General features: G+C 66.5%; 1 protein-coding gene across 7 annotated transcripts in view; it reads right to left on the reverse strand.

Annotated features, from left to right (window-relative positions):
• Positions 1 to 350: 350 nt before the first annotated feature.
• NAV1 (neuron navigator 1) overlaps positions 351 to 22,641 on the reverse strand; it is a 57,564-nt gene continuing 35,273 nt past the window's right edge. For 4 of the 7 annotated variants that reach the window (XM_072028247.1, XM_072028245.1, XM_072028244.1 and 1 more), the window contains exons 7-32: positions 14,992 to 15,130; positions 14,522 to 14,819; positions 13,562 to 14,255; positions 12,994 to 13,449; positions 12,763 to 12,804; positions 12,486 to 12,634; positions 11,692 to 11,862; positions 11,202 to 11,254; positions 10,980 to 11,003; positions 10,791 to 10,868; positions 10,474 to 10,557; positions 10,219 to 10,330; positions 9,597 to 9,718; positions 7,809 to 8,005; positions 7,559 to 7,721; positions 7,255 to 7,429; positions 6,941 to 7,038; positions 6,728 to 6,823; positions 6,429 to 6,588; positions 6,110 to 6,345; positions 5,865 to 6,034; positions 5,609 to 5,680; positions 5,122 to 5,318; positions 4,629 to 4,747; positions 4,216 to 4,413; positions 351 to 3,813 (exon numbers count right to left, since the gene is read on the reverse strand). In XM_072028247.1, coding sequence (XP_071884348.1) covers positions 3,718 to 3,813; positions 4,216 to 4,413; positions 4,629 to 4,747; positions 5,122 to 5,318; positions 5,609 to 5,680; positions 5,865 to 6,034; positions 6,110 to 6,345; positions 6,429 to 6,588; positions 6,728 to 6,823; positions 6,941 to 7,038; positions 7,255 to 7,429; positions 7,559 to 7,721; positions 7,809 to 8,005; positions 9,597 to 9,718; positions 10,219 to 10,330; positions 10,474 to 10,557; positions 10,791 to 10,868; positions 10,980 to 11,003; positions 11,202 to 11,254; positions 11,692 to 11,862; positions 12,486 to 12,634; positions 12,763 to 12,804; positions 12,994 to 13,449; positions 13,562 to 14,255; positions 14,522 to 14,819; positions 14,992 to 15,130 — 4,399 coding nt within the window. In that variant the 3' untranslated portion in view covers positions 351 to 3,717. The remainder of the gene's footprint in view (positions 3,814 to 4,215; positions 4,414 to 4,628; positions 4,748 to 5,121; positions 5,319 to 5,608; positions 5,681 to 5,864; positions 6,035 to 6,109; positions 6,346 to 6,428; positions 6,589 to 6,727; positions 6,824 to 6,940; positions 7,039 to 7,254; positions 7,430 to 7,558; positions 7,722 to 7,808; positions 8,006 to 9,596; positions 9,719 to 10,218; positions 10,331 to 10,473; positions 10,558 to 10,790; positions 10,869 to 10,979; positions 11,004 to 11,201; positions 11,255 to 11,691; positions 11,863 to 12,485; positions 12,635 to 12,762; positions 12,805 to 12,993; positions 13,450 to 13,561; positions 14,256 to 14,521; positions 14,820 to 14,991; positions 15,131 to 22,641) is intronic. The other 3 variants (XM_038168278.2, XM_072028248.1, XM_072028246.1) reach the window with 3 other exon arrangements.

The raw sequence follows: 22,641 nt of genomic DNA on the forward strand, positions 1-22,641 counted from the left end.
GGGACCAGTCCCAGCACAGCCGCCTGCCCACCGAGAGCCCCCTGCACACCCTGGCTAAGGTCTGCCTGTCGTCCCCCCCCCCAAGGACACATCTCCCCCACCCCCAGCATCCTGCAAATCCTCCAGGATTTCCCCCCAGCAGCATTTCTGCACGCCCCAGGACTTCACAGCAGCACAATCCTCTTCTAGAAGGGGTCCCCCCTCTGACAAACCTCCCAGCACCCTGCAAACCTGCCACGAGTTCAGACTAGGGGCGTTTTTACAAAGCCCCCCGGGGATTTTGGGGGGGACAAGGGTACAAATGGGACCATCCTCCCCACCCCTGCAGGGACACAGGACGAGCAGCCGGCTACAGGAGATAACTTTATTGAATCCAATGGAGTTAGACAGACGACCGAGAAGAGACATGCCGGGTGGTGCGGGCAGCGTGGGCAGCAGGAGCTGACTTGGTGCAGGGCTGGATTTGTTTTCTGTCCTTCGTGAGATCCTCAAGCCTTTTCCTGGCTTCCTTTTAGACTTGAAAATTTCTTTTAAGTAAAAACGACGCGTGGTGGAAAGAGTCCAGATGGTGTTTGTTCCCTCTGATTGTTCCCGCAGCTATGTACAACGGAGGGTTGGGTTCCAACATCAGGTATAAAATGGAGCGAGTTTACAAACTTCGAAGAGGCAAGGAAAAAAGCAAAGACAGACAGGCGAGAGCAGTAGAAATCCGGACCAAAATCTTAAAGAGAAATTTAAAAAGTGCTATAAAACCCCTCGGCAGGAATACCATGCAGTTAAGAAACACAAAACCCAGTCAATTACACAGATCATCTAAAACAGGAATTTGTCCATTTTTATCTTTTATTTAATTAAAAAAAGGTTGTCGTTTTGTTTTTTTCTCTCTTTTTTTTTTTTTTTTGATAGAAAAAAGCTAAAATTGTAAGGTTCAGGCCACCGGGCAGCAGCAGCTCAAGGGGGGGCAGGAGGGGGAGGCGCTGGCAGCCGCCAGCCCCAGCCCCTCGGGAGGGCTCCTGGCACTCCGAGGGGCCGCGGGTACCTTGGGGTGACGGGCACCCCGGGTAGGGTGGGCACCCTGAGGGACAACAGGCACCTTTGGGGTGACGGGCACCCCTGGGGCTTTGGGGGACGCCTCAGTGCAATCGTCGGCCCCATTGGGCCAGGCACCGGCAGCCCTAGGGGACACTCAGTCCCCAGCGCCCCCGATGGCTGCCACGCTTGGGGCCGGGGGGTGCGCAGTGTGAGCCAGGAGGAGCCATCGGGGTCTGTCCCTTTCCTCTGGGGAGCCCCAGAGAGAGCCCCCCCATCACATCCCATCCTCCGGGCATCGCCCATCCCATTACTGAACCAGGCTGATGCAGGGCTTGGGATTCCTCCTGCTGTACACTGGGGTTTGTCCCTCGCCCCAGCGCATGGTGGCTGAGGTTTTGGGGCAGTCCCGGGGGGGGAAAGATGGGACAAACACATGGGAAAGGGGCTGGGGGCACCCAGGTGTAGGGCCCCGGGTGAGCCGGGGATGGGGACGGTCGGTTTGACATTTTGGTGGCTCTGTGGGGGTCAGGAAAGACAGCCCGTGGAAAGCAGGGGGGACGCATCGACCCCTTACCTCACGGGGCTCCTCAGGGCACCCAGGAGGGCACCCAAAGGTGCTTCGTGCCCTGCCTCGGGCACCAGAGCCCCGAGGAGGGCGAGTGGGGCCAGAGGGGAGCACGGGTCCCCAGCGCCGGCCTCGAGCGACTGCTGAGCCGGGGTCTTGTACAATCAGAAAAAGAAGTCAGCACAGCACAGTTATCACAGAGTACAAAAAAAAAAGAAAAAAAGAAAAGAAAAAAACGGAAAGAGGCGCAGGGCCGGGCCCCACCAACTCCCGCAGGGCGTTCGACTACAGATCTATTTACAGCGAGTCCTCAGCCGACGGCGGCAACACAAGAGAAGGCAAAACGAAAAAAAGCCCTAGCGTCCAAGCCAGCGTGGGGAAGGGGACAGCCCTGTGCGGGGCGGGGAGGCTGTGGGACAGACGGAGAAGTGAGCACCAAGGGGCGCGGGCGCCGCGGCCGGGAGGCAACGGGGCGGCGAGGCGAGGCGCGCCGGGCGAGAGAGCACCAAGGGCGAGCAGCAGGAGGACCAGGGAGGGCCTGGGGGGAGATGCCCACCTGGCAGGGTGGCGAGGTGTCCCCAAAAACCACGCGCAAAGAGGGGCCGGGAGCAGGACAAGGTGGATGGAGCAGCCCTGGGGGTTCCTCTCCCCGAAAGGGGTCTGAGGAGAGGGGGCCCAGGGGTTGCGCTCCCCTTGGTCCGGTGGGGGGACCGCGGGGATGAGGAGCCCAGCGGGGGGCAGAGGCAGCAGCAGCCCTGGAGCATCCTCAGAGATGTGCAAGCACAGGGCGTGAAGCCAACGGCCCCAACGGGGCTGGGCTCACCCCAGTGCCACCGTCCTGTCCCGGCCCGGCTGGCTTTAGGGACACAGTGAGAGGACACCACCCCCGGGGCAGGCGGGACCGTGCCAGCCCCAGCCCTGCGTGCCCCCTTCCCACACGGCACAAGGATTAAGGCAGCGTGACATTGCACCTCGGGGCCAAGAGGACGTGGCCCCAGCTGGGTGTCCCCAGAGCACCAGTGTGGGGTACGGCCAGGCGTTGCCAGGGCCAAGGGCACAGGCTGGCACCTGGGGGCCACCAAACCCCAAGAGGGCCTGGGAGGGGATCAAGGGGCATGGGGACAACCCTGGGCACAGCCTGGCACCCTGGGTGCAGGGGAGGGGATGTCCCTTAGCACCCCAGCGGGGTGGGAGACCTCGTCCTGAGGGCCAGACTCTGCCTTGTGCTTTTGGGGAGGGGGGCTGCCAGGCAAGGGGGTGCTCCGGGAGCATCCCGCTGCCAGGTCCCGTCCCAGCCCAGCTGCGAGGCTGCAGGAGGTGGATTGAGGGACTGGAGGTTGTCCAGTGAGCACCAGTTTTGTAACGGAGGTGGTTGGAGTGGTGGAAGCGACGGCTGCAAAAGAAAGGCAAAGGAAGGGGAGCTGCTCGCGGGGAAGCGAGGGGCCACGGGGCGGGAGAGAGGAAAGCAGACCAAGAACAAAAAAAGGGACCAAAGCGAAGTCTGGACTCGGCCAAAGAAAAAGGGAAGGAGGGAGGGGAGGGGGGGGAATAAAATAAAATAACCGAAGCAGGGTTTATTGGGCTGTCCGGGTCGCAGCGGCTGCCATGCAGGTTAAACAGGGAACGTACAAAGGTAGCGGGGGATCCGTGCTGCCCCTCGCTCAGAGCGAGGCGGGCGCTGCCCCCCCGGCAGCAGTCCCTTGGTGCCTGCCCTGGCAGAGGGACAGAGGGGGACGCGCCCCAGCTCCGGCCCAGGTGGCTCCCGCGGGGTCCCTGCCCCACGCAGGGGCCTTCCTGCGGCTCTGCGGAGCGGGGGCTCGGTCCCAGCGCTCACAGCCCGGCCCCTGAAGCCCGAGAGTTTTGCAAGAGACAGAAAAACCAAGAAGAGAAACCAGGATTTCTCCTACCCCCCCGGCGTGGGGAGGGGGAACGGCGCCTCGCGCTCTGCCGCGGGGTGAGCCGAGCTTCCCCCACGCTCCGCGAAGGACGCGCGGAGCAGCCCCAGTCCTCTCCGCTCGCTCGCCAGCCCCAGCCCCGCGCTCCAGGCTACCAGAGGAGAAGGAGAGCAGCCCCGGCGGCTGGCGGCGGCTCCCCTGCGCCTGGGCCGGCATGTCCGTGCCTCACAGAGTCGACTGCAGGTCGGGATCCACCATGGTCTCACGGTCCGGGGACTCGATGTAGTTGGCGGCTTCCTGGAGCTTCAGCAGCATGGCCATCTGCGGGGAGAGGCGCGTGGCACCCAGCTCGATGGGGACAGGGGGGGCTCGGCAAGGAGCACCCAGCCCTCCTGGCCCTCCCAAACCGGACACACCCCAAAAAACTCGCCCAGAGGGGAGAGGAATGCCCAGGGATGTCACAAATCCTTCCCCAGCACCAGGATTTGGACTTGGAGGATGCTGAAAGCTCTGCGTGCCAAAGCACTGGGGCCTGTCCCCTGGCACTGCACTGTGAGCCCCCTTAGTGTGTGCCCATGTGGTGCCACCACCCAGGACCCACTGCTCCTCCCAGGAGCACACAACAGAACTCAGAAGTTGTTGTTTTACACCAAAAAGGCCCCAGGAAAGCAATGCAACAGCCCCGTCCTGTTCTCCTCCACCCCGGCCCCTTCCCAGCCATACCAGGGGGTCCGCGTCCAGGGAGCTGGGCGTCGTGTCCTTGGCGCTGCGCTCCTCGGGAGGGGACACGGTGCTGTGGGGCCCGATGGTGGGCGGGGGCAGGTGGTACAGCTTGGACTGGTCCTGCTGCGCTGACGGCCAGGGCAGGGTGTCCCGCACCCACTCCACGGGGTCCTCCCAGGCCGCCTTCTGCCCGTGGACCTGCGGGCAGAGAGCATCAGCCGTGGCTTCAGCACGCACCGAAACTGGCAGCAATCAGGGGAGGGGGCAACAGGGGCATCACCTGCACCCCAAATCTACCCCTGCACCTCCCCTCTCCCCACCCTGTTGTCTGCTGTGACAGCACGTCCCCAAGTGCCCCCAGTTCCAGGCAGAGCCCTGCTTTGTGTCCCCACGTGCCAGGTAGCCTTGGGTACCTTGAGCCCATCTTTCGCTCCCTCCTGCAGGTAGGGGATGATGGAATTATTCCACAGGTCGATGAACCAAGTCCGGAAATCCTCGATCCCGATGGGGCAGGACAGGAAGAAGCAGGGACCTGCAGAGGGAGGCAGAGAGCGAAGATGGGAAGCGGGTGGTCCCCAACCCCGCACCAGCCCAAAAACCCAGCCCCAAAAGTGTGTGAGGCAATGCTACACCTGCCTGGGAAAACCCAGCAAAACCGCACCCAAGGACGGGTGCCAGTAAGAGCAGCAACCTTGTCCTGAACCCCAGTGACAGCTCCCACAGGGCAGGGGGACAAGGCCACCCAAACGAGCCCTGTTTGTGCCCCACACCCCCCAGCTTTCATCGGTGTGGGGCTGGGGGACACGAGGCAGCATCGTGGCTCCTTTGGGACAGTTTTGTCCCCATCCCATGGGGGCTCCCGCAGCTCCCAGCAGCACGAGGCACGAGAAGGAGCCCAGGCCGTACCGATGAGGAAGTCGGAGGTGCTGTGTTTCTCCAGGAAGGTGTGCAAGTGGTACCAGAGCTTGGGCACCCAGTCCAGCACGCGCAGCAGCTCCTCCTTGTTGGCGTTGACGTCCGTGTCCGACTCCAGCAGCTTCCGCCGCAGGTAACGCACCAGGAAGCCGTTGGCCGGCTCCACGTTGTTGGAGAAGGTCAGCATCCTGCGGGGAGAGCCGAGTGCTCAGGGCTGGGTCTTCTCCACAAGAACCCAACTCCCCGGCACCTTCCCCAGGGTCCCCGCACCTTTAGGGGACCTCCTGGCACCCCTAACGCTGCCTGCGCCCAGGGCTGGGGACTTCAGACCCTTGTGGGATGGCAGGGACAGGCCTGGGGCTTGGTCCTCACCAGGGTCCCCAGTCCCAGCACGTGTCCCTGGGACTGCCCGGGGGCAAGAGCGATGCCCCCTGCCCTCCCTAGCCCCACAAGGATGCTCACCGGAGATGATCCATACCTAAAGCTGAGGTGGAGGCCATGGTTTGGAGTCATCTTCACGGGCTGGTTGGTGGTCCCGATGATGTAGGGGCTGAGGGAGAGATGGAGAGAGACAGGAACCATGAGAAAAAGCACCCTGCAGCGCTTCCACCCGCAGCAGAGCCGGAGGAAACCCACAGGGCCGTGCAGCCCTACCCTCCAGGAGCCCGGGGAACGCGCTGAGAGCAGCAGGGAGCGTGCACGTGCCCCGGAGGGGGACACCACGGGGCTCTCACCATTTGTGGTACTTGCAGGTGAGCGCGCCGTTGACGAGCTCGCTGATGGAGCCCGCCTCGCTGAGGTCGTCCAGGAGGATCACCAGCGGCACGTCCGCCGTGCCCGTCTCGCGGTCGATCTGGTTGGCCAGGTTGGAGAGGTACAGCTGCAGGTCCTGCAACCAACGGAGCTGGGCGTCACGCGTGGGACCACGGCGTCAGCGCCAGTGCCAGCGGGGAGGGTCTCAGCCGCCGCGCGCCCTCACCTTGCAGGACTGCTGGTGCATGTTGAAGGTGCTGACGATGCCCTCGGTGACGTCCCGGCCCGAGCGCTCCACCAGGTACTCGGCCAGGCGGTTGGTCAGGTAGGTCTTGCCCGTGCCGCTGGGTCCCGAGAGGATGAGCCGCCGGTGCTTCAGTAGGAGGCTGATGTAATGCTGCATCATGGGCTTGGGGATGAGCGTCTCAAACACCAGGCTGTCCACGCACTTCTCCTTCAGGCCTGCGGGCAGGGGAGGGCTGAGGGTGCTGCTCCGTGCCACCATGGGGCAGAGGGAGGACAGGGCAGCGAGGGAGCCCACCGACCTTTGAGCGTCACCACGATGCTGGTCATGCCCCGGCGGCACAGCGGCAGCTCTGGTGGCTCCGTGTCCAGGACCCGCTTGATGTGGCTGATGCTGTAGCCGTAGACGGACTCGGTGCTGAGCCCCAGCGTGGAGGCAGGATCCATCTTGGTGATGTAATCCTGCAGGGACAAGGAGAGGGACATCAGGAGGCAAACAGCACTCAGCAGCTGCGTGAGCTCCTGGTAAGGACCAAGCCAGGGAGCGTCAGGAAGAGCGGAGCAGTGAGAAAGATGTCAAGAGATGCCGGGATGCTCCTACCTTGAAGACCTGGCAGACGGCCTCATCCAGCATCTTCCAGTCCACCTTCCCGCTCACCTTGGTCCAGCCCAGGAAGAACTCCTGCTGCTTGAGGTCCTAGGAGCCAAGGCAGAGGTGTGCAGAGTGGGAGCACTGCACCCAGCCCCGGAGACACATCCCCTGCCCCTCATCCAGGACCGTGGCACTGGGCCACGTCGGGCTCCCCGCGCTTACCCCCTTGATGATGTGCTGGGGCGGCATGCGCACCACGATCCTCAGCGTCAGCTCATCCTTCTGGGTGCCGGCACTGACGGCGTCCATGGGGGACACATCTGGGGACAGAGCAGAGTCAGGCCGTGCCAGCAGGGCGAGCAGAGCCACGGGGCCTGACCGTGCCCAGCCTGAGCTGATCGGGACACAGGCAGCACAGCAGGTCCCTGTGCGCAGCCATCTCCCAGTGCTCTCCCAGCACGCTCCCACTGCCTGTGCCGGGCACCCCTACGCACATCCGTGTCCCTTCTGTCACCCGGCAGCTCCGTCACCCCTACCTGTGTCCGCCAGGCTGGGGCTGAAGGCATGGCCGAGGGCGAGACCCAGCGAGCGCCGTGGCGAAGAGGAGGCCGAAGTGCTCGTGACGTGGCCGGGGAGGGATCCCGGCACCGCCGAGGGCCCCGGAGCCACTTTGAGCCGGTCATTCTCGGCCTTCAGGAGATCCACCTCCAGCTGGGGGAGAACCGTGTGGCGGCCCAGGGTGAGCAGCTGGGTGCCAGCAGCATCCCAGCACCAGCCCGGGGCTGCGGCACGGCTCTGGGGACACGAGGACCACAAGCCCTGAGGTGCGGCTGCCCTCACCTGCATGTTGTGCATGGTCTCCCGCAGCTGCTCCAGCTGGTGGGCCGAGTTGAGGGCCTCCAAGCGGATGTCCGTCAGCTTCATCTCCTTCTCCCACAGCTCCGAGCGCAGCTCCGACACCTCCTTCTTCTCCGGCTCGCCCTCGCTGTGGGCCTGGAAGAGCCTGTGATGGGGAAGGAGAGCGCGGCGTGCTGAGGGCTGGGGTAAGGCACCCCAAAACCCCACGCCCAACCTTCCCTGCCCCACGTACTCAGCCGTGTCAATGCCCACGGAGGAGGACGTGGAGGACTTGATGGAGGGCGAGGCGGTCTCTGTGGAGCCGTGCTGCAGCTTGGGGGAGGACGGGGCAGACGAGTCCGGCGTGGCGATCTCCTCGATGTCCGAGTAGGACGAGGCTGACTTGGGCCCCTTCTTGATGCTGAAGGCTTTGTTGAAGGAGCTTCGCAGCTACAGGAGACCAAAAACACCCGTTACGGACAGCCAGACAGCTCAGCCTTGCAAACATGGGCCTGGCCCAGGCCCCACAGATGGTTTGAGCCGGGACCAGCAGCACCAGAACCATCGCTGAGGCACCCGTGGCTCCCCACCACCACCCCAAGAGGCACCGCTGTGACCCCGCACCAACTGGCCCCGCTGAGCAGGACCCGTGTCCTGGCCAGGCTCCCCACAGACCTACCCCCAAAATTAGCACCCACACGGGGGCACGGGGGGACCGCACCAGCGCCCTGCTCCATCGGGAAGGGGCGACTCCATCCTTGTGGTCACCCCACCGCAGCCAACCCAGCGAGCAGGGCTTTGGGAACAGAGCTGGGGACGCACCCCAAGCCTCTCCTCTCCGTGCTTCTGGAGGGGCAGGGGGCCAAACGGCCTGCTGGAAGGGTGCGGGGGCTCGGCAGGCGTCCCGGCCGGGCATGCAGCATGCACACAGCACACACACAGCAGCGGGCAGGCGAGTGCGAGGCCGGGGGGAGCTGATGGACACCGTGCGGGGGCCAAACCAGGCCTGGGTCCTGCACACGCAGCCCCACCACCAGGACTCTGGAGGTCACAGTACATCCCCTGGGGCGCCTGGGTCTGCTCCAAGGGGAGGCAGGGGGAAAAGAGGATGGAGAGCAGGCAGGATCTGGCCCATCTCCCACAGGCACTGCTGGGCAGGCTGGGCTGGGGCATCCCCCAAAAGTGAAAATACCGCTTTTCAGGGAAAAAAAAAAAAAAAAAAAAAAGTAAAAATAGAAATAGAACGAGCTGAGCATCTGGCTCTGCTGACAGCAGGAGAGCAGGGGAGCATTGGGACCTGCATGGATCCCAAAGGGGACAGTGCTTGCCCTAGGCAAAAATGGGGGAAAACCCATCCATGGATCCAAGGGCCGGTCCCTATCTGAGCCCTCCCTGCTGCCCAGGTGGTTCAGCCCCTCTGCATGGGTGCGTGTTTTGACCCTAACACCAAAAGGAAGCAGCCGAGGCGTGCGTGGCACAGGGCCCCGGGGTGGCCGTGCTAGGGATCAGTGCCAGTGGGATGGATGGGATGGTTTGGGGCACGAGCGCCGTCCCGTGAAATGGAGCAAGCGCCCTGGGTAGGCACGGCATGGGGTGGAGAGGACGGCGTGGGACTTACCTCGTACACCTGGAAAAAAAGGGTTGAGGTCAGCATAGGGGGAAGAGAAACAGAACAAAGCAAGACTTAATCACGCGTCCAGCTTGGGGCTGCCTGGCCGGGTGTTTGCAGAGCCTCAGGCCCGCACCCTGTGCTGCCAGCACCCGCGGGGGCTGAAGGGAGGCAGGTGGGAGACACCACGAGGGAGCAGGCGTGCGGGACAAGGGCTGGAGAACTCCCAGGGGAGCTGGGGAATTCCTGGCCCCAGGCAGCACAAGACAGAAATATCCAGGGTGGCTGCACGCTCCTCGGCAGCGCTGTCCCCAGGGGACAGAGGGAACCAAGATGGACCGAGCGGGGCTGGCTCAACGGGGCTGAGCCCGGTCAGACCCTGCCAGCGGCTCCCCACGCCCCCTCCTCCTGCCAGCGGCCTGCCCAACCCACCCAGCTCTTCTTCTTCTTCTTCTTGGCGTCTGCGTCCTTGCTGCTGCCGATGCTGGAGTGGCTGGTGATGCTGTTGAGGCTGGAGATGCTGTCGGAGGAGTTCTGCCGCTTGATGCGCAGCTCTGGGGCCGGCGAGAGAAGCCAGGGAGTGGGGAGAGACCGGGAACAGAGCGGTCAAACTGTGCCTGTCCCAGTGCCACAGCCCCCCGGGAGCTCCCCCCAGCCCACCCTGTGATCCCTCCCTTCTCCCCTGGGCCCAGCCGAACCCCGCAGCGGTCAGAGCCTCCTGGTAAGGAGGATACCGGGGGAACCAAGCCAAAAATCAGCAGCCAGAAACACAGAGGTGGCAAAGAGCCCAGTCCCTAGGCACCAGCACCGAGACCTGCCGTGCCGACAGCCCTGGCTGTGTGCAACCCAGGTTTTGGATGCTCAGGGGTCTCAGGCAGGAAAGGGGCTGCTGCCCAGAACCCCAAACACCTCGCAAGAGCCAGGGATGCCCCAAGGCCCTGTGTCAGCCCCGGGCAGGAGGAGCCCAGCTGGATTCAGGCAGGGCTGCCAACCCCACAGCGGGGACTGATGAGTTCCCTGCTCCCCAGGGTGCAGCTGCAGCCCCGTGCCCTACCTTTGGGCGCAACTTCGGTGCCGTTCAGAGCGCCCTGGATCACGGCTTGGGCCTCCGAGTTCTTCTTCTTCAGGAAGTCGATGGTCTCCCGCAGGTCCAGCAGCTCCGTGTCCTGCAGGAGCAGAGCCAGGAGCCCTGCAGCGCGTCCCCATGGCGCGGGGGACGCCCCGAAAGCTCCCGGGGGCACCCTCGGGTTCACCCCACGTACCCCCCAGCCCCGCGAGCACTCTCCCAGTGCCTCCCCACGGCTCTCACCTTCTCCTCGGCGGTCTCAGCCAGGTGCCGCAGGCGGGAGGTCATGCTCACCAGGCTCTGCTCAAAAGCTGCCACCAGGTTGGCCTGGGAGAGACGGGGACGTGGGTGAGCACCCGCGACCCCGAGCCGCTCGGCACGGGATGGGGAGCTAGGAGAGGGGATTTCTCCTGGGGCAGGGGAGCCAGCGCCAAGGAAAGGGGGAAGCCCACAGCAGGGACCACCTCAGGCTGGCCTCGGGGTGCTCCCAAGGGAACCCAAATCTCCTGCGGGTGAGCACCAGCCCCACACGTCCCCCGTGGGTTCCCGCAGGGACTCACGTTAGCGGACAGCTGGGACGTCAGGGTGGCCACCTTCTCCTGCGAGGACTCCAGCTCGCGGCGCAGCTTGCGGATTTGCTGCAGGGAGAGAACAAAGAGGGGTCGGGGGGGGGTGAGAGGGGTCGGGGCGCTCGCCTCGGCTGCGGCAGCAAGGTGGGGACCAGGCGACAGCGCTGGGCACGGGCTCACCTCGGACTGCATCTTCTCCTCAGCCTGGCAGCGCGAGGGCAGAGAGAGACAGACAGAGGCGGGCAGTCAGGAGGGCAGCGAGGCACGGCCAAGGCTCAGCGCGGGGCGGAGGACATGCACAGAGCCCCCCCATACGCACAGCTCAGCGCCCCAAATCCCACCCAGGCCCCCCCCCAGCCCACAGCCATGCAGGAGGCAGCGCAGCCCGGCGGTGGCTCTTACGGAGGAGTAGGTGGAGGAGGCGCTGGAGGCCAGGGACAGCACCGATCCGTGAACTGCAACAGAACAAAAGCTGTCAGGAAGCCGGGAGCTCCTGGGGCCACGGGGGGCTCTGCGGGGACCCTGCGGGGACCCTGGGAGGGTGGCTGCAGGGCTCTGCCCGCTCCTCGGCACTTGGCCACGACCACATCCTGGTAGGGCTGCTTGGGGAGCACCCTGGGCTCTGTCCAAGCCTCAGCCACTCTGTTTGGGTCCCCTGTCCCCAGTGCCAAGGACACCAGGCACCGCTGGACACCCACCACGGCATAAACCTGCCCACCAGCACCTGCGTGGGTCGGGAGCTGCACAAAGAGCCGATGCCAGCACAAAGGAGGTCGCCAAGCACTGCGCCGGGTGTGCCAGCCCCTCCAGCAGCACCCAAAAAAAACAGACGAGGATCCGAGGAGCCCCACCACCCCCCGGGGAAGCCCTCTCAGCCTGGGCACACTCTCACCGTCGTCCACAGGGTCGCGGAAAGAGCCCGAGCGGATCATGCCCTTGGGTTTGTCTGCCAGGGAGAGGGTGCTGCCCATCTGGGAGGTGCTGTACAGCTCAAAGGTGGAGTCGTGGGTGGGGATGCTGTTGGAGCGGGTGATCCGCGGGGTGGTGGCGGCAGTGGGGCTCACTGCAAGGAGAAGGAGGGGGAGAGGCAGGGTCAGAGCGGGGATCGGGGTGGGGAAGAGGGGCTGGGAGCGGTCGGTGGAAGGCGGGATGGGGAAAGGAAGCAGGGATCGCGGTCCCAAAGCAGAGGCACGGGAGGAAAGCTAAAAAGCCGGTTTACACAGGGACCTGGAGACCTGCGACATCTTCTGGTGAGCACAGAGCTGAGGAAGAAATCCCTCACCCTGAGGCAAAGCTTGTGCCACCGTGCAGGAGCCCATCACCTCCGGGAGCAACCCCATCACCTGCTGCCAGCCCCAACCCCTCTGCCCAAGTCCCCAAACCCTCCAGGAACGTGGAGGAGCCAGAAGAACAGGGCAGGGCTTCACTTTGCTCTCTGGGCACCCCCAGAGGAGAGGAGCACTGCGGGCAGAGACCCAGTGGTGGGCTGGATGCCCTGAAGCAGAGGTGATGCATGCCCATGGTCCCCCAGCCACATCCCAGCACCTTGCTGGGGCCAAAGGCACCAGATACGGGGGGTGGCGAGGAGAAACCCATCCACCCAGAGGCAGCCAGAGCCCAGCAGAGAGCCCAGGTGCCGAGGGGGGGACCCAGGGGATAAGCGGGATGGGGCTGGGGGGCACTGACCGATGCTGGTGAGCGGGCCCTTCCCCACCAGTGCCATGGGCAGGGCGGGGGGCGAGGGCAGATCCGTCTGGTCGTCCGACTCGGGGAGCCCACCGATGGTGTGCGAGTGGCGCCGCTCCTTGGCCTCCTCCTGGGAGTGGAGCTGGTACCTGGAGGGGAGCAGAGCCCAGCACGGTGAGGTGGCGGGGGGGCCGCTGCCAGCCCCACGCCCCAGGTGCCCCCGCACACTCGTCCTCCCTTCCCAGAAACATTCACAAGCCCTTGGGGCCCTTTTTACCTCAGCCCTTTCTTGGGCAGCGTGTTCCTGTCGCGGTTGGAGCTGGAAGGGAAGGGAAGGGAAGATCAGCCACCTGCACGGAGGGGAGGTGCCACGCCGCGCCTAGGGGCTGAGCGATGGCACAGGGACGAGGCAGATCTCCCCCAGATATCAGCCTCCGAGGCAGGCAAAGGCCACGGTAGGATGGTGAGGAGGGTGCCCAGAAGCCCATCAGCCACCCTCAGCCCGTACCTGTCCAGATGTGCGAGCCGGGGGCTGCCGCTCCAGCCCAGCTCACCCGCCTCCTCCTCCTCCTCCTCCTCCGCGCTGGCAGTGGGGACAGCAGCAGGGGTGGGGGCGGCGGTGCTGCCCCCCGAAAAGGCACTGGGCAGGCTCATGGGCATCTGCAGGGACTCCATGCTGCGGTGCAGGCCTGAGAGCTTGGGGTACATCCTGCCCTCCTTGGGGACGCTGAAGCCGCCCATGAGCTCCAGGCCCTGGGAGAAGCTGGCCGAGTTGATGTTGAGGATGGGGGCAGGACTGGGGCTGAAGCAGGGCGTCAGGTGCCCGCCGCTCGGGTGCAGGTCCTGGAGCTTGGCAGCGTGCGGGGGGTGCAGCTCACTGGAGGAGGGCAAGTCCAGGCTGTTCGAGTTGACCTTGTCCAAGTTGGCCAGCGAGGGAGGCTTCACGTACGTCTTGGCAGCAGCTCTGGGGGAAGAAAACGGGTGAGGACGGCGGTGAGACCGCACGCCGGGCATGGCTCGGTGCTGGGCACGGCCACACCGCGCTCCTGCTGCCTTTGGGGCAGGGAACTTCATACCTGAGAGGCGTGGGGGGCAGCTCAGCCACCTTGGCCGCCGGCGGGAGGTTGGCCTGGGCTTTTGGGGTGCTCTCGGGCGAGCCGATGCTCTTCAGCGTCACGCACTCGGAGTCCAGTGCTACCGCCTTGGCCTTGGCCTTCTCCTTCTCCCGGTCCGTCTGGTTGACGGGGGCCGGCGCGCCACGGCCGGCACCGATCTTGGACGGCTCCTTGAGCCGCGACACCGAGATGCTGCCCTGCTTGGTGCTCAGCAGGCTGGGATCGATGCTGCTGCTGACGGGCCGGGTGGCACCGCGGCCACCGGTCACGCTCATGGAGCTGGACTTGGCTGGCCGGGGCAGGCTGCGGTACTGGATGTTGGAGCGAGCCCCCGGGGCCAGGAACCCGGGCTCGGCCGCGTTGGAGACATCCAGGCTCGTTTTCCTCCCGCTGACCGGCTTGACGGGGATGCCGGAGCTCTTCTGGATCTTGCCGAGCGTGGCCGAGCCCCCAGCCTGCATGACGGTGGCGGTGCCGGTGGCAGGAGCTGGCTTCTTGTAGCCAAAGGAGCTGGAGGCTGAGGGGCGCGTGAGGCCCGAGGGGGGCTTCTTGGCGTCACCGATGCGGTCGCGGCCGGCGTCGGAGGAGGAGCGCTGCAGGCCGGTGTTCTTCACGGACAGCTTGCTCTTGTCGGTGGCTTTGGTCTCAGGTTTGCCTGTGGCAGGGAGGGAAGGAGGGGTTAGCAGCCCAGGAGCAGCAGGGAGGGTTTGGGGGAAGGGACGTTTGGGTGCCTTGGAGATGAGGAAGCAGAGAGGTGATGTAGAGGAAGAGGACGGGACGCGGCACTGCCCAGAAGCCAGGATCCCCCCACCCAGCCAGCCTCGAGCCCCGCGGGGTGTCCCACAGCCAGCCCACGGCTGATGTGCACAGAGAAGACACATGAAGATACCCAGAATCAGCCCCTGCCCAAACCGGCCTCACCTGCCACTTTGAGGGTGCTCTGGGCTGTGTGGGTGATAGGAGAGGTCACTGCCACCGGAGGGGTCTTGCCCTTCTTGAGGGAGCCCGGGGTGCCCAGGCTGACCGGCTTCTTCAGCTCGCCGCCCTTGGAGCCCTCCTCGCAGCTCTCCGAGGGCTCCCGCCGCCACTTGGAGGAGCCGTGCTCCATCTTGAGGCTGCTGCTGTCGTAGTCCAGCTTCTTGGTTGCCTTGTCCTCGGCCTCGCCGTACCAGCTCAGCCCGCTCTCCGCCAGCGAGCGCTTCTCTGAGTCGGTGCGCAGCTGCGGGACGAGAGGAGTCAGGGGGCAAAACCGGCACCCAGCCCAGCCCCGGCGAGTGCCAGGGCACCGGACACCCGTGGGTGCTCCCAGCCCCACCGAATCACGGCCCCGTGGCACGTGCCGTGCCTTGGGCACCCCTCCCCTGCCCACCCTGGGCATCCTGGGCACCTACCGCTATGGCCGAGTTCCTGCGTGAGGCCGTGGGGGTGGAGGGCAGGGAGTTGAGCGAGGAGCTGGCATTGAACTCCTCCGAGCTGAGGTTGTCAGAGGCATCGCTGAGGCCGCTGCTGATGGAGCTGCTTTCATCCCAGCTGCAACAGCGAAGCCAGCGTGAGGCCCCCTGCCCAGCCGTCCCCTGCCACCACCGTGTCCCCCTGCCACCCGACTGCACCCCCGGGGCCAAACCTCAGCTCCCGTTCGCCTGGCGGGGAGCTGACGCTTGACAGCAGTGGCTGGCTCCAGCCCAGCCTCGTGCAGGCTCCAAACCCCCGCAATTTCCCCGTGCAGGCCCCCACGGAGGTGTTTTATGGACTGCAGGCACCTGTGCAGCAGGGGAACCAGCACCTGCACCGGCACGGCAGGCAGCACCGCGGCCGGCACCGAGCTCCCTGCGCCCAGCCCCACCGAGGGGGTCAGGAGGATTCCTGGAAAGGGCAGGGAGCGGCCGGAACACCAAACTCATCCACCCCACAGCCTCCACCCTTTCTCAGCCAGCTCCCACTCGCTGCTCCAGTGCCCGCGGGGGACATCGGCACCTCCCCAGCACCCGGGCAGCTGCTCCGTGCCGGGGGCGCAGCGGAGCGTGCACGAGCCCATCTCCGGGGCTGTCAGTCAGCACGGGCAGAACGCACGAGCACGGCCGCCTTCCAGCAGGATGAGCACGGCCCCTTTCAGGTCAGCGGCTCAGTAGGTCAGGGAGGGCCCCGCAGCCCCATATCAGCTGCCCTGGGCTTTTTGGGGGGGACGGGGAGTGGAGCTGAGGGGACGCAGCCAGCCGGGGTCCCCAGCACCGGCACCGGAGCTGCAGCAGCCAGGGGAGCTGTGCAGCAGCACCCAAGTGACATTTGGGGACAGGACGGGCAGGGATGGCAGCCGCTGAGCACCTCTGCCACCCGGGGTGCAGGGAGGGTGCCCAAACGCTGGGACGGAGCCATGGGGCAGCAGAGGTTGGATGTCCACAGGGGACTGGTGTCCTCAGCGCCCTGCGGCATCGCCTGGGCAGCTCCAGCACAGCGCCGGGTGGGGGTCTGGAACCATTGGGGGGCACAATCGGGTGCTCATCCCTTGCTCCTCCACACCCCCTAGGCTGGGCACCGCCACAGCCCCTCTGCAGGAGGGTCAGGATGAGGCTCCCCACCCCACACAGCCCCGGGGGCAGAGCTGCTGTCAGCAGCCAGAGGTTTACGGCCGGGCGAGCAGAGCCTGGCCCCAGGGAAGGGGCCCCCCTGTCACATCTCGGGGGAGCCCAGAGCTGCCGGGCACCCCGGCAGGACGCGGGGAGCTCGTGCATCCCCAGCACGAGTCCCTAAAACCCAGGGAACTGGCCAAGGACAGAGGGATGCAGCCCCCTGCATCCCTCCAGCACAAACCCTGCTGCCCAGGAAGGGATTTAATTACAACCACGTGCCCAGGAAGCGCCACGGAGCTGCCCGGCTCCGCAAATCTCCCAGCACCAGCCCCTGCTGTGGGGATTTCTCACCGGGACAGAAATCCCCAGAGCTCGAGGCTAAGCTCCTCTCCCCTCCCGCGTCAGCCCCTCGCCACAGGCAGCCCCCAGAGCCAGGCAGAGCTTTGGGGAGCTGCGCCCCGCGGCCACGTGGCTGCGACCAAACGCGGTTGGGTCTTTCCAGCTCGTGCCAGCCCAGCTGGGCTGACCCCAAAAGCTCTCCCGGCCTCACACAGGAGACCCCAGGGGGCTGATATATGCAGAGCCCCAATGAAACGGGCACAGGGCTTGGGGTTAACCCATGGGGAGGTAGCCCCAGACCCCCCTCAGCAGCCCCATGAGGAAGGACCAACGTGCACCCACGGGGGGAGCTGTCTCTGGAGCCCACCCAGCTCACCCCACATGTCTACCCCACCACGAGCCCCGCTCAGGGGCTGCTTCTGCTGCCTGCGTGGCCCCGTGCTGGGCTCCGGGCGCCCCCACCAAGCCCCCAGCACCACCCCAGGACAGCCCGGGGGAGGGCACAGGCCACATCCCAAAGGCACTGGGGCCACAGGGTGAGACCTGGGTGCCAGATGCCCACCCTAGGGTGCCTCGAGCTCTCTTGCAGGGTGCGTGGCTGGCACGCAAAGGGGTCCTCAAAATCCAGCACCGTACCTAAATGTGACCCCACCACCACCCCCCTGGCAGAAAAAGGAACTCAGCTTGGGCTCCCGGTCCGTGGCTGAGCCCAGGCAGCCCCAAAGCAGCCCTAAGGGGGGTCCTGCTGGCCAAGGTCACCCCAGCACCCCCCTCAAACCCCAAAGCCCCAGCACCACGCTGAAACCAAACCCGCAAACCCTGTCTGGGGATGCGGGGGGGGGATCCTGCGGGGATGCAGCGCCCGAGGGAGGGCTGAGCCCCCAGATCTGGGCTGGGGTGGGGGGGGGGAGCAGCCAGCTCCGAAGCATCTCCCCGTGCTGCAGCCCCGGCAGCTCCGGGGCTGGGCTTTTTGGGACCGGCTGCTGCGGGGAGCAAAGCTCGGCCCCGCTTTGTGCTCCCCACCCTCCACCTTCCGCAGCGCCCCCCCGCCAGCTCCCTGCACCGAGACCCCTCCCGGTGGCACCCCGGGGCCATGCGCCCACCCCGGGGAGCTGCGAGACGAGCCCGGGGTGCTGAGGGGGGGGCTCCCAAGGGATGCTCGGGGGGGTCCCGGCACCGGCTCCGCGCGGTGGAGCGCAACGGGGCCAAACCGCGGGGACCCCCGGGGCCGGCAACCGGGAGCTGGAGCTGGGGAGGGGAGGGGGGGGGCGCGGGCGGGGCCGCGGCTCCCTCCCGCCCCCGGTGCGGTGCAGACAAAGCAGCGGCCGCGGTGCGGCCCCGGGGCTCGGGGCCCGGCAGACAAAGCCCCAACCCCGGCCCCGGCCCCCGGGAGCCGCCCGCCCGCAATGCGCCCGCGGCCGCCCCGCGCCGCGCCCGCCGGTGCCGGTCCCGGAGCCGGTCCCGGAGCCGGTCCCGGTGCCGGTCCCGGTGCCGGTCCCTACCTGGCGGCCAGGCGCGGGGCACGGCGCATTCTCCCGGCCCGCAGCATGCTGCCGCCCGGAGCAGCGGCCCCGCGGGAGGGGCGGCGGCAGCGGGCCCGCCCCACCGCGTTAAAGCGGCAGCGGCCCCGGCCCGGCTCGGTTCGGGGACAAAAGGCACGCCCCCAACCCCCCCACAAAAAAAATTTAAAAAAAAAATCAAGGGTTGGGGGCTCATCCTCGTTCCAGCCCCCCCGCATCGCCCCCCGCCTGCCCAGAGCCCCCCCCCCGATCCCCTCCCCGTGTCCCCGCATCCCTGCGCCCGGCCCCAGCCGCCCCAGGGCCGGTTCTGGTGCCCCCAGCCCAGCCCCGGAGCAGCCCCCAGAGCTTCTGGGCTCTGCCCCGCACAGGGGGTGGCTGCTTCCAGCAGGCCTGGCTCCCGCAGAGCCCCCCCCTTGCACAACGGCTCGGTTTGCATCTTGGTTTTCCATCCCTTAGCCGAGCGGGAGCTGCGCCCCCAAGGCAGGGCGCACCCCGGGGACCCCCTCGGCCACCCCTCTGCAGCGTTGCGGTGGGCAGAGAGGGTTAAGTGCGGCTGCAGCACAACAGCACCGGTCCCTGCGGGCTCGGAAATAAGTAATTCCTTCCTCGCCAGCCCTCGCACGGCAACGCCTCTTGGCTCCCTCCTGCCGCACAGCCCCGCTCGCGATGTGCCTGTCCCGGCTTGGCGAGGCGAGGCCGTGTGGGGTGCACGTTGCCCGACCCCGATGGTCACCCCTTGCCGGCACCTGCCGGCCCCACGGTGGCTCTCGGACACGTGGCTGCTGGCCAGGAGGATGGAGGTTGCCCCCCGAAGCGCTGCGGCACCTCGCTGGGGGGTCTGGCCCCATGGTGAGGGCACCGGGATGCGCTGCCATGGGATGCGTGCCAGCGGGGCGGCGGCACGGCACCGGCACCGCTCCCCTGCGTCCCTCCATCCCCTTCTGTCCCTCCCTCCTGGCCAGGAGCATTTGGAGGAGCAGCTTTGGCCTAAATCTGGATTTGGGGCGGGTGGGGAGCCCCCCTGGACAGCCCGGGTACGCTGGGGGGAGAGTCACTGCTGGTGGCTCTGCGCGGTGCATCCCTGAGTGAGAGCACCACGGCCACGGCGGCACGGCCACAGGTCCTGCTCCTCACCCGTCTCACTCCTGTCACACCGACACCCACCCACGTGCCAGCTGGCCCCGCTGCCACCAGCCTCGTGTGTGAGCCAGGGAAGCCACCGGGAGCTGGCTGACCCTGGAAGGACAGAGGGGATGCGGCGTGGCGCACCCCACGTTGTCCTCAGCCACCAGCTTTCGCCTGTCACCTGCCCCAGTTGTCCCCAGACGAGGACGTGGAGCCCCTCTCGCTCTGTCCCAGCCCTTCTCCCTTGCTCTGCCGTGGTTGTTGCAGTGGGGGAGGCACGGGGCACGCGCAGCCCCCCTGTTTCTGTAGGGCCAGGGCCCTGGGGGGTCTCCGTGCCTACATCCATGGGTCGCTGGCACCAAGGGGGCTCTGAGGACGGCCACTGAGCTCTCCCATCAGAGCCTCACCCCTGTGCTCCCTGCTCCCAGCAGGGAAAAGCAGGGGCAGCCTGGGCTCTTTGCTTCTCATTCACTTAATGGGGCAGAAAAAACAATTAGCTGCATAAATCACTGGGGGGGGGGACGGATAAGGGGGCCCTCGCTACTGCCCAGCGGCTCCGGGCGCTTCCCTGAGAGCACGGCTTTGATGAAGGTGCCCTTTTGGGTGCAGGGGGCACAGTGGGGAACTGGGCCACCCCTTTACAACCCCTGAAGCATCAGAAACCCCGGAGGAAGCGCGTCCCTGCACGGGGATCTCCGGGAGCGGGGAGACTCGAAGCCTTGCTCAGGGCTCGGGGCGTCGCGGCAGCCGCGTGCGGAGGTCGGAGAGTCCCAGAGCAGCACCGGGGTGGGGGAGCCGGCGTGACTCAGCCTGCTTGCGAAACTCCTGTTTTTCCTCTTGCCTGGACAAGCCCGAGGCCTCGGACACCTCTGCCTGCAGGGGCCGAGCTCCTCGCACGGGGCACGGCGGCACGTGGCGAGCGGCAAAGCCAAGGGGCAAAGGCAGCGCTCGGCTCCCCGCTCTGCAACGGATCCCGGCCCTGGTCCCCAGTGCCCCAGCCGTGCCCGGCCCCATTCCTGGGGTCACAGCCTGCTGGGGATGGGGCTGGAAGCCCCCCAGCCTCCCTGCACCCCTGCAGGGCCATCCGCCAGCCCTGGGTTATCCCCAGCATCCCCTGACCCCCTCCCCGATCCCAGGAGCCCCTTCCCAAAGCACACCCGAGGTGGCTGCTCCCGGGGAGCCTCAGGGCCTGGGGGTCTGCACCAGGCTCCTCGAGCAAACCCGAAATTAGGAGGAAACTCCAACACAGAACCCCCAACGTGGCACAGGGCAGCATACTTCGATGGTGGCAGTGCCCGGCAGGGGTCTGGGGCTCTTTTTTTGGGCCTGTCCCCAGCTCGCCCCCATCCCGGCTGGAGGCAGGAGCCCCGCGGAGCCCCGGCACGCGGCGCAGCGCAGCCAATATTTATCCGACACCACTTCCCTGCTGCTCCCCCGCGACCCAAACCTCCCCGCCCGGGCCCCGAACACACGCAGGGCCACGTGCGGGGCCATGGCCGTGCCCCGCGGGATGTCCCAGCCGAGCGATGACTTCACGGGGCTCGCCGGGACGGCGGAGAGGGGTCAAGCCGGAGCGGTCGACGCCGAGCGCAGGCCTTTGAGGGAAGGGGAGGAGAGCGCCCACGCCAAGCCCGCTCGGAGCAGGGGAGGAGGGCGGCCGCTCCCCCACCGCTCACGGGGAGCCGAGCCAAACATCTGCTCCAGCCCCCGGGGCTGCGCCGAGCTCAAGTAGCTGCGAGGAAGCCGGAGCCTGGGCAGAGCCTGCTGGAGCACGGCGGTGTCAGCCAAAAGGACTCCCCCAAAAGGACTCCCCCCGAGCACAGATGTCCCGCGAGCACTTCCCCGGGGCCGTGAAGCCACCAGGCTTTTGAGTGCCCGGTGCCAGCGATGTGCTTCCGCACCGCCAAACCCCACCGAGCACAGCTCTGCACCAGGATCCTGGTACACCCGGGGGGGAATAAGGGAAACTGAGGCACGGGAGGTCCCTTCAGCCCCATTCCTGCACTGCCCGTACCCCGCCGAGCCCTCGGCAGCAGGCACAGGGCACGGCAGGTACAGCTCCGTGGTGTGGCGGAGCCATCCGGGGGCTTCTGGAGCATCCCAGGGCTCTGCCTTTTTGCTGTGCCAGCGTTGTGGGGAAGCGGTCGGGAACGGGCTGGATGACGAAGGATCTGGCAAAAGGAGGGCAGCGGAAAGCACTACGTCATGCAGGGCGCTCTCCAGCCCCGGAGACGTGATGGGGCGGCTCGGAGCGGGGCAGAGCTGACATGTCCTGCACGGGAGGGAGCCTGAGTGTGCGGGGTCGGAGCCCAACCACCTCGAAGCCCTAACCCTAACCCTATTTTTTGCTCCTGCTGTGCCAGGAGCTGCCGGAGCTGCTCCAGGTCACCCAGCACGTGCGACACCACGGAGCAGCAGCACAACCACGCAGCCACACCACAGAGCCACGAGTGGCTCCAGGAGGATGGGGCCACACCGCCTGGACGCGGGCAGGATGAAACCAGGCAAAACCTGACTTGAAAAACCCCGCCTGAGCCACCCGAGCCTCCTCCGCTTCCGCCTGATTCACACGCAGGTCCGCACACGAACGCGCCCGGTGCCGCCGCATCACCACCCCCAAAATCACACGACAGCCATCAAGCCGCGGTGCCCCGGGGTCTTCGCAGCCCAGGAAATGTCCCCAGCCTGGCTGGAGGTGGGGTGAGGCTCCCCCCTCCACCACCACCACCCTGCGGGGGTCCCCACACCGCCCACCCCGGCCACGTGCCGCTCCCCTACCTCGTGCCGCAGCGCCGCGTCTCCGAGGGGCTTTGTCACCACGTCCCCGTCCCCGGGGATGTGACACGGCGTCCCCCGGGCGGGCTGTGTCCCACTGCCCCACAAGGCTCCGTGCGCGTGCGTGGGGGAGCTGCCCCCACAGCCTGAGCCCGGGGGGCTGCTGGCCCCATCTGCAGCGCGCAGCTCCTGCCCGGTGCATTAGCGGCACGGGGAGACGCGGCCCGGGGCACTGCTGGGTTTCTAGGTCAGGCAGCCGAGGAGGTTGGATGAGGGGCTGCGATGTCCCAGCTGATCCTCCCGGGTGCCACACGACGCCGTTGCCTCGTGTCCCATCTCTTGAGACCCAGGAACAGAGCCCGGCCCCCTCCTCGCTGCAGGGCTCTGCCCTCAGCCTCCCCCTCTCCAGCCCGAACGCCCCCAGCCCCGCAGCTGCCCCTCACAGCTCAGTTCCCAGCCCCTTCACAGCTCGTTTCTCCGGGAGAACACCGGGTGAAACAGTGTAAATGCTGTTCTGAAACCCAGGAATGCTGTGGAAAATGTAAAACGCTGCTGAAACCCAGGCAGACGACATCCACAGGGCCCCACGCAGGGATGGGGACCGTGGTGTAGCCACCTGCCCTGAGCGAGGACACCCCAAGGCTCCCCCTGAGGACACCCCGAGGTTACACACACAGCTCCAGGACGAGCACGGAGGGTGAAGGGGGGCGGTGGA

This window comes from Anas platyrhynchos, chromosome 27 (assembly GCF_047663525.1).
Source record: "Anas platyrhynchos isolate ZD024472 breed Pekin duck chromosome 27, IASCAAS_PekinDuck_T2T, whole genome shotgun sequence".
Classification (NCBI taxonomy): domain Eukaryota; kingdom Metazoa; phylum Chordata; class Aves; order Anseriformes; family Anatidae; genus Anas; species Anas platyrhynchos.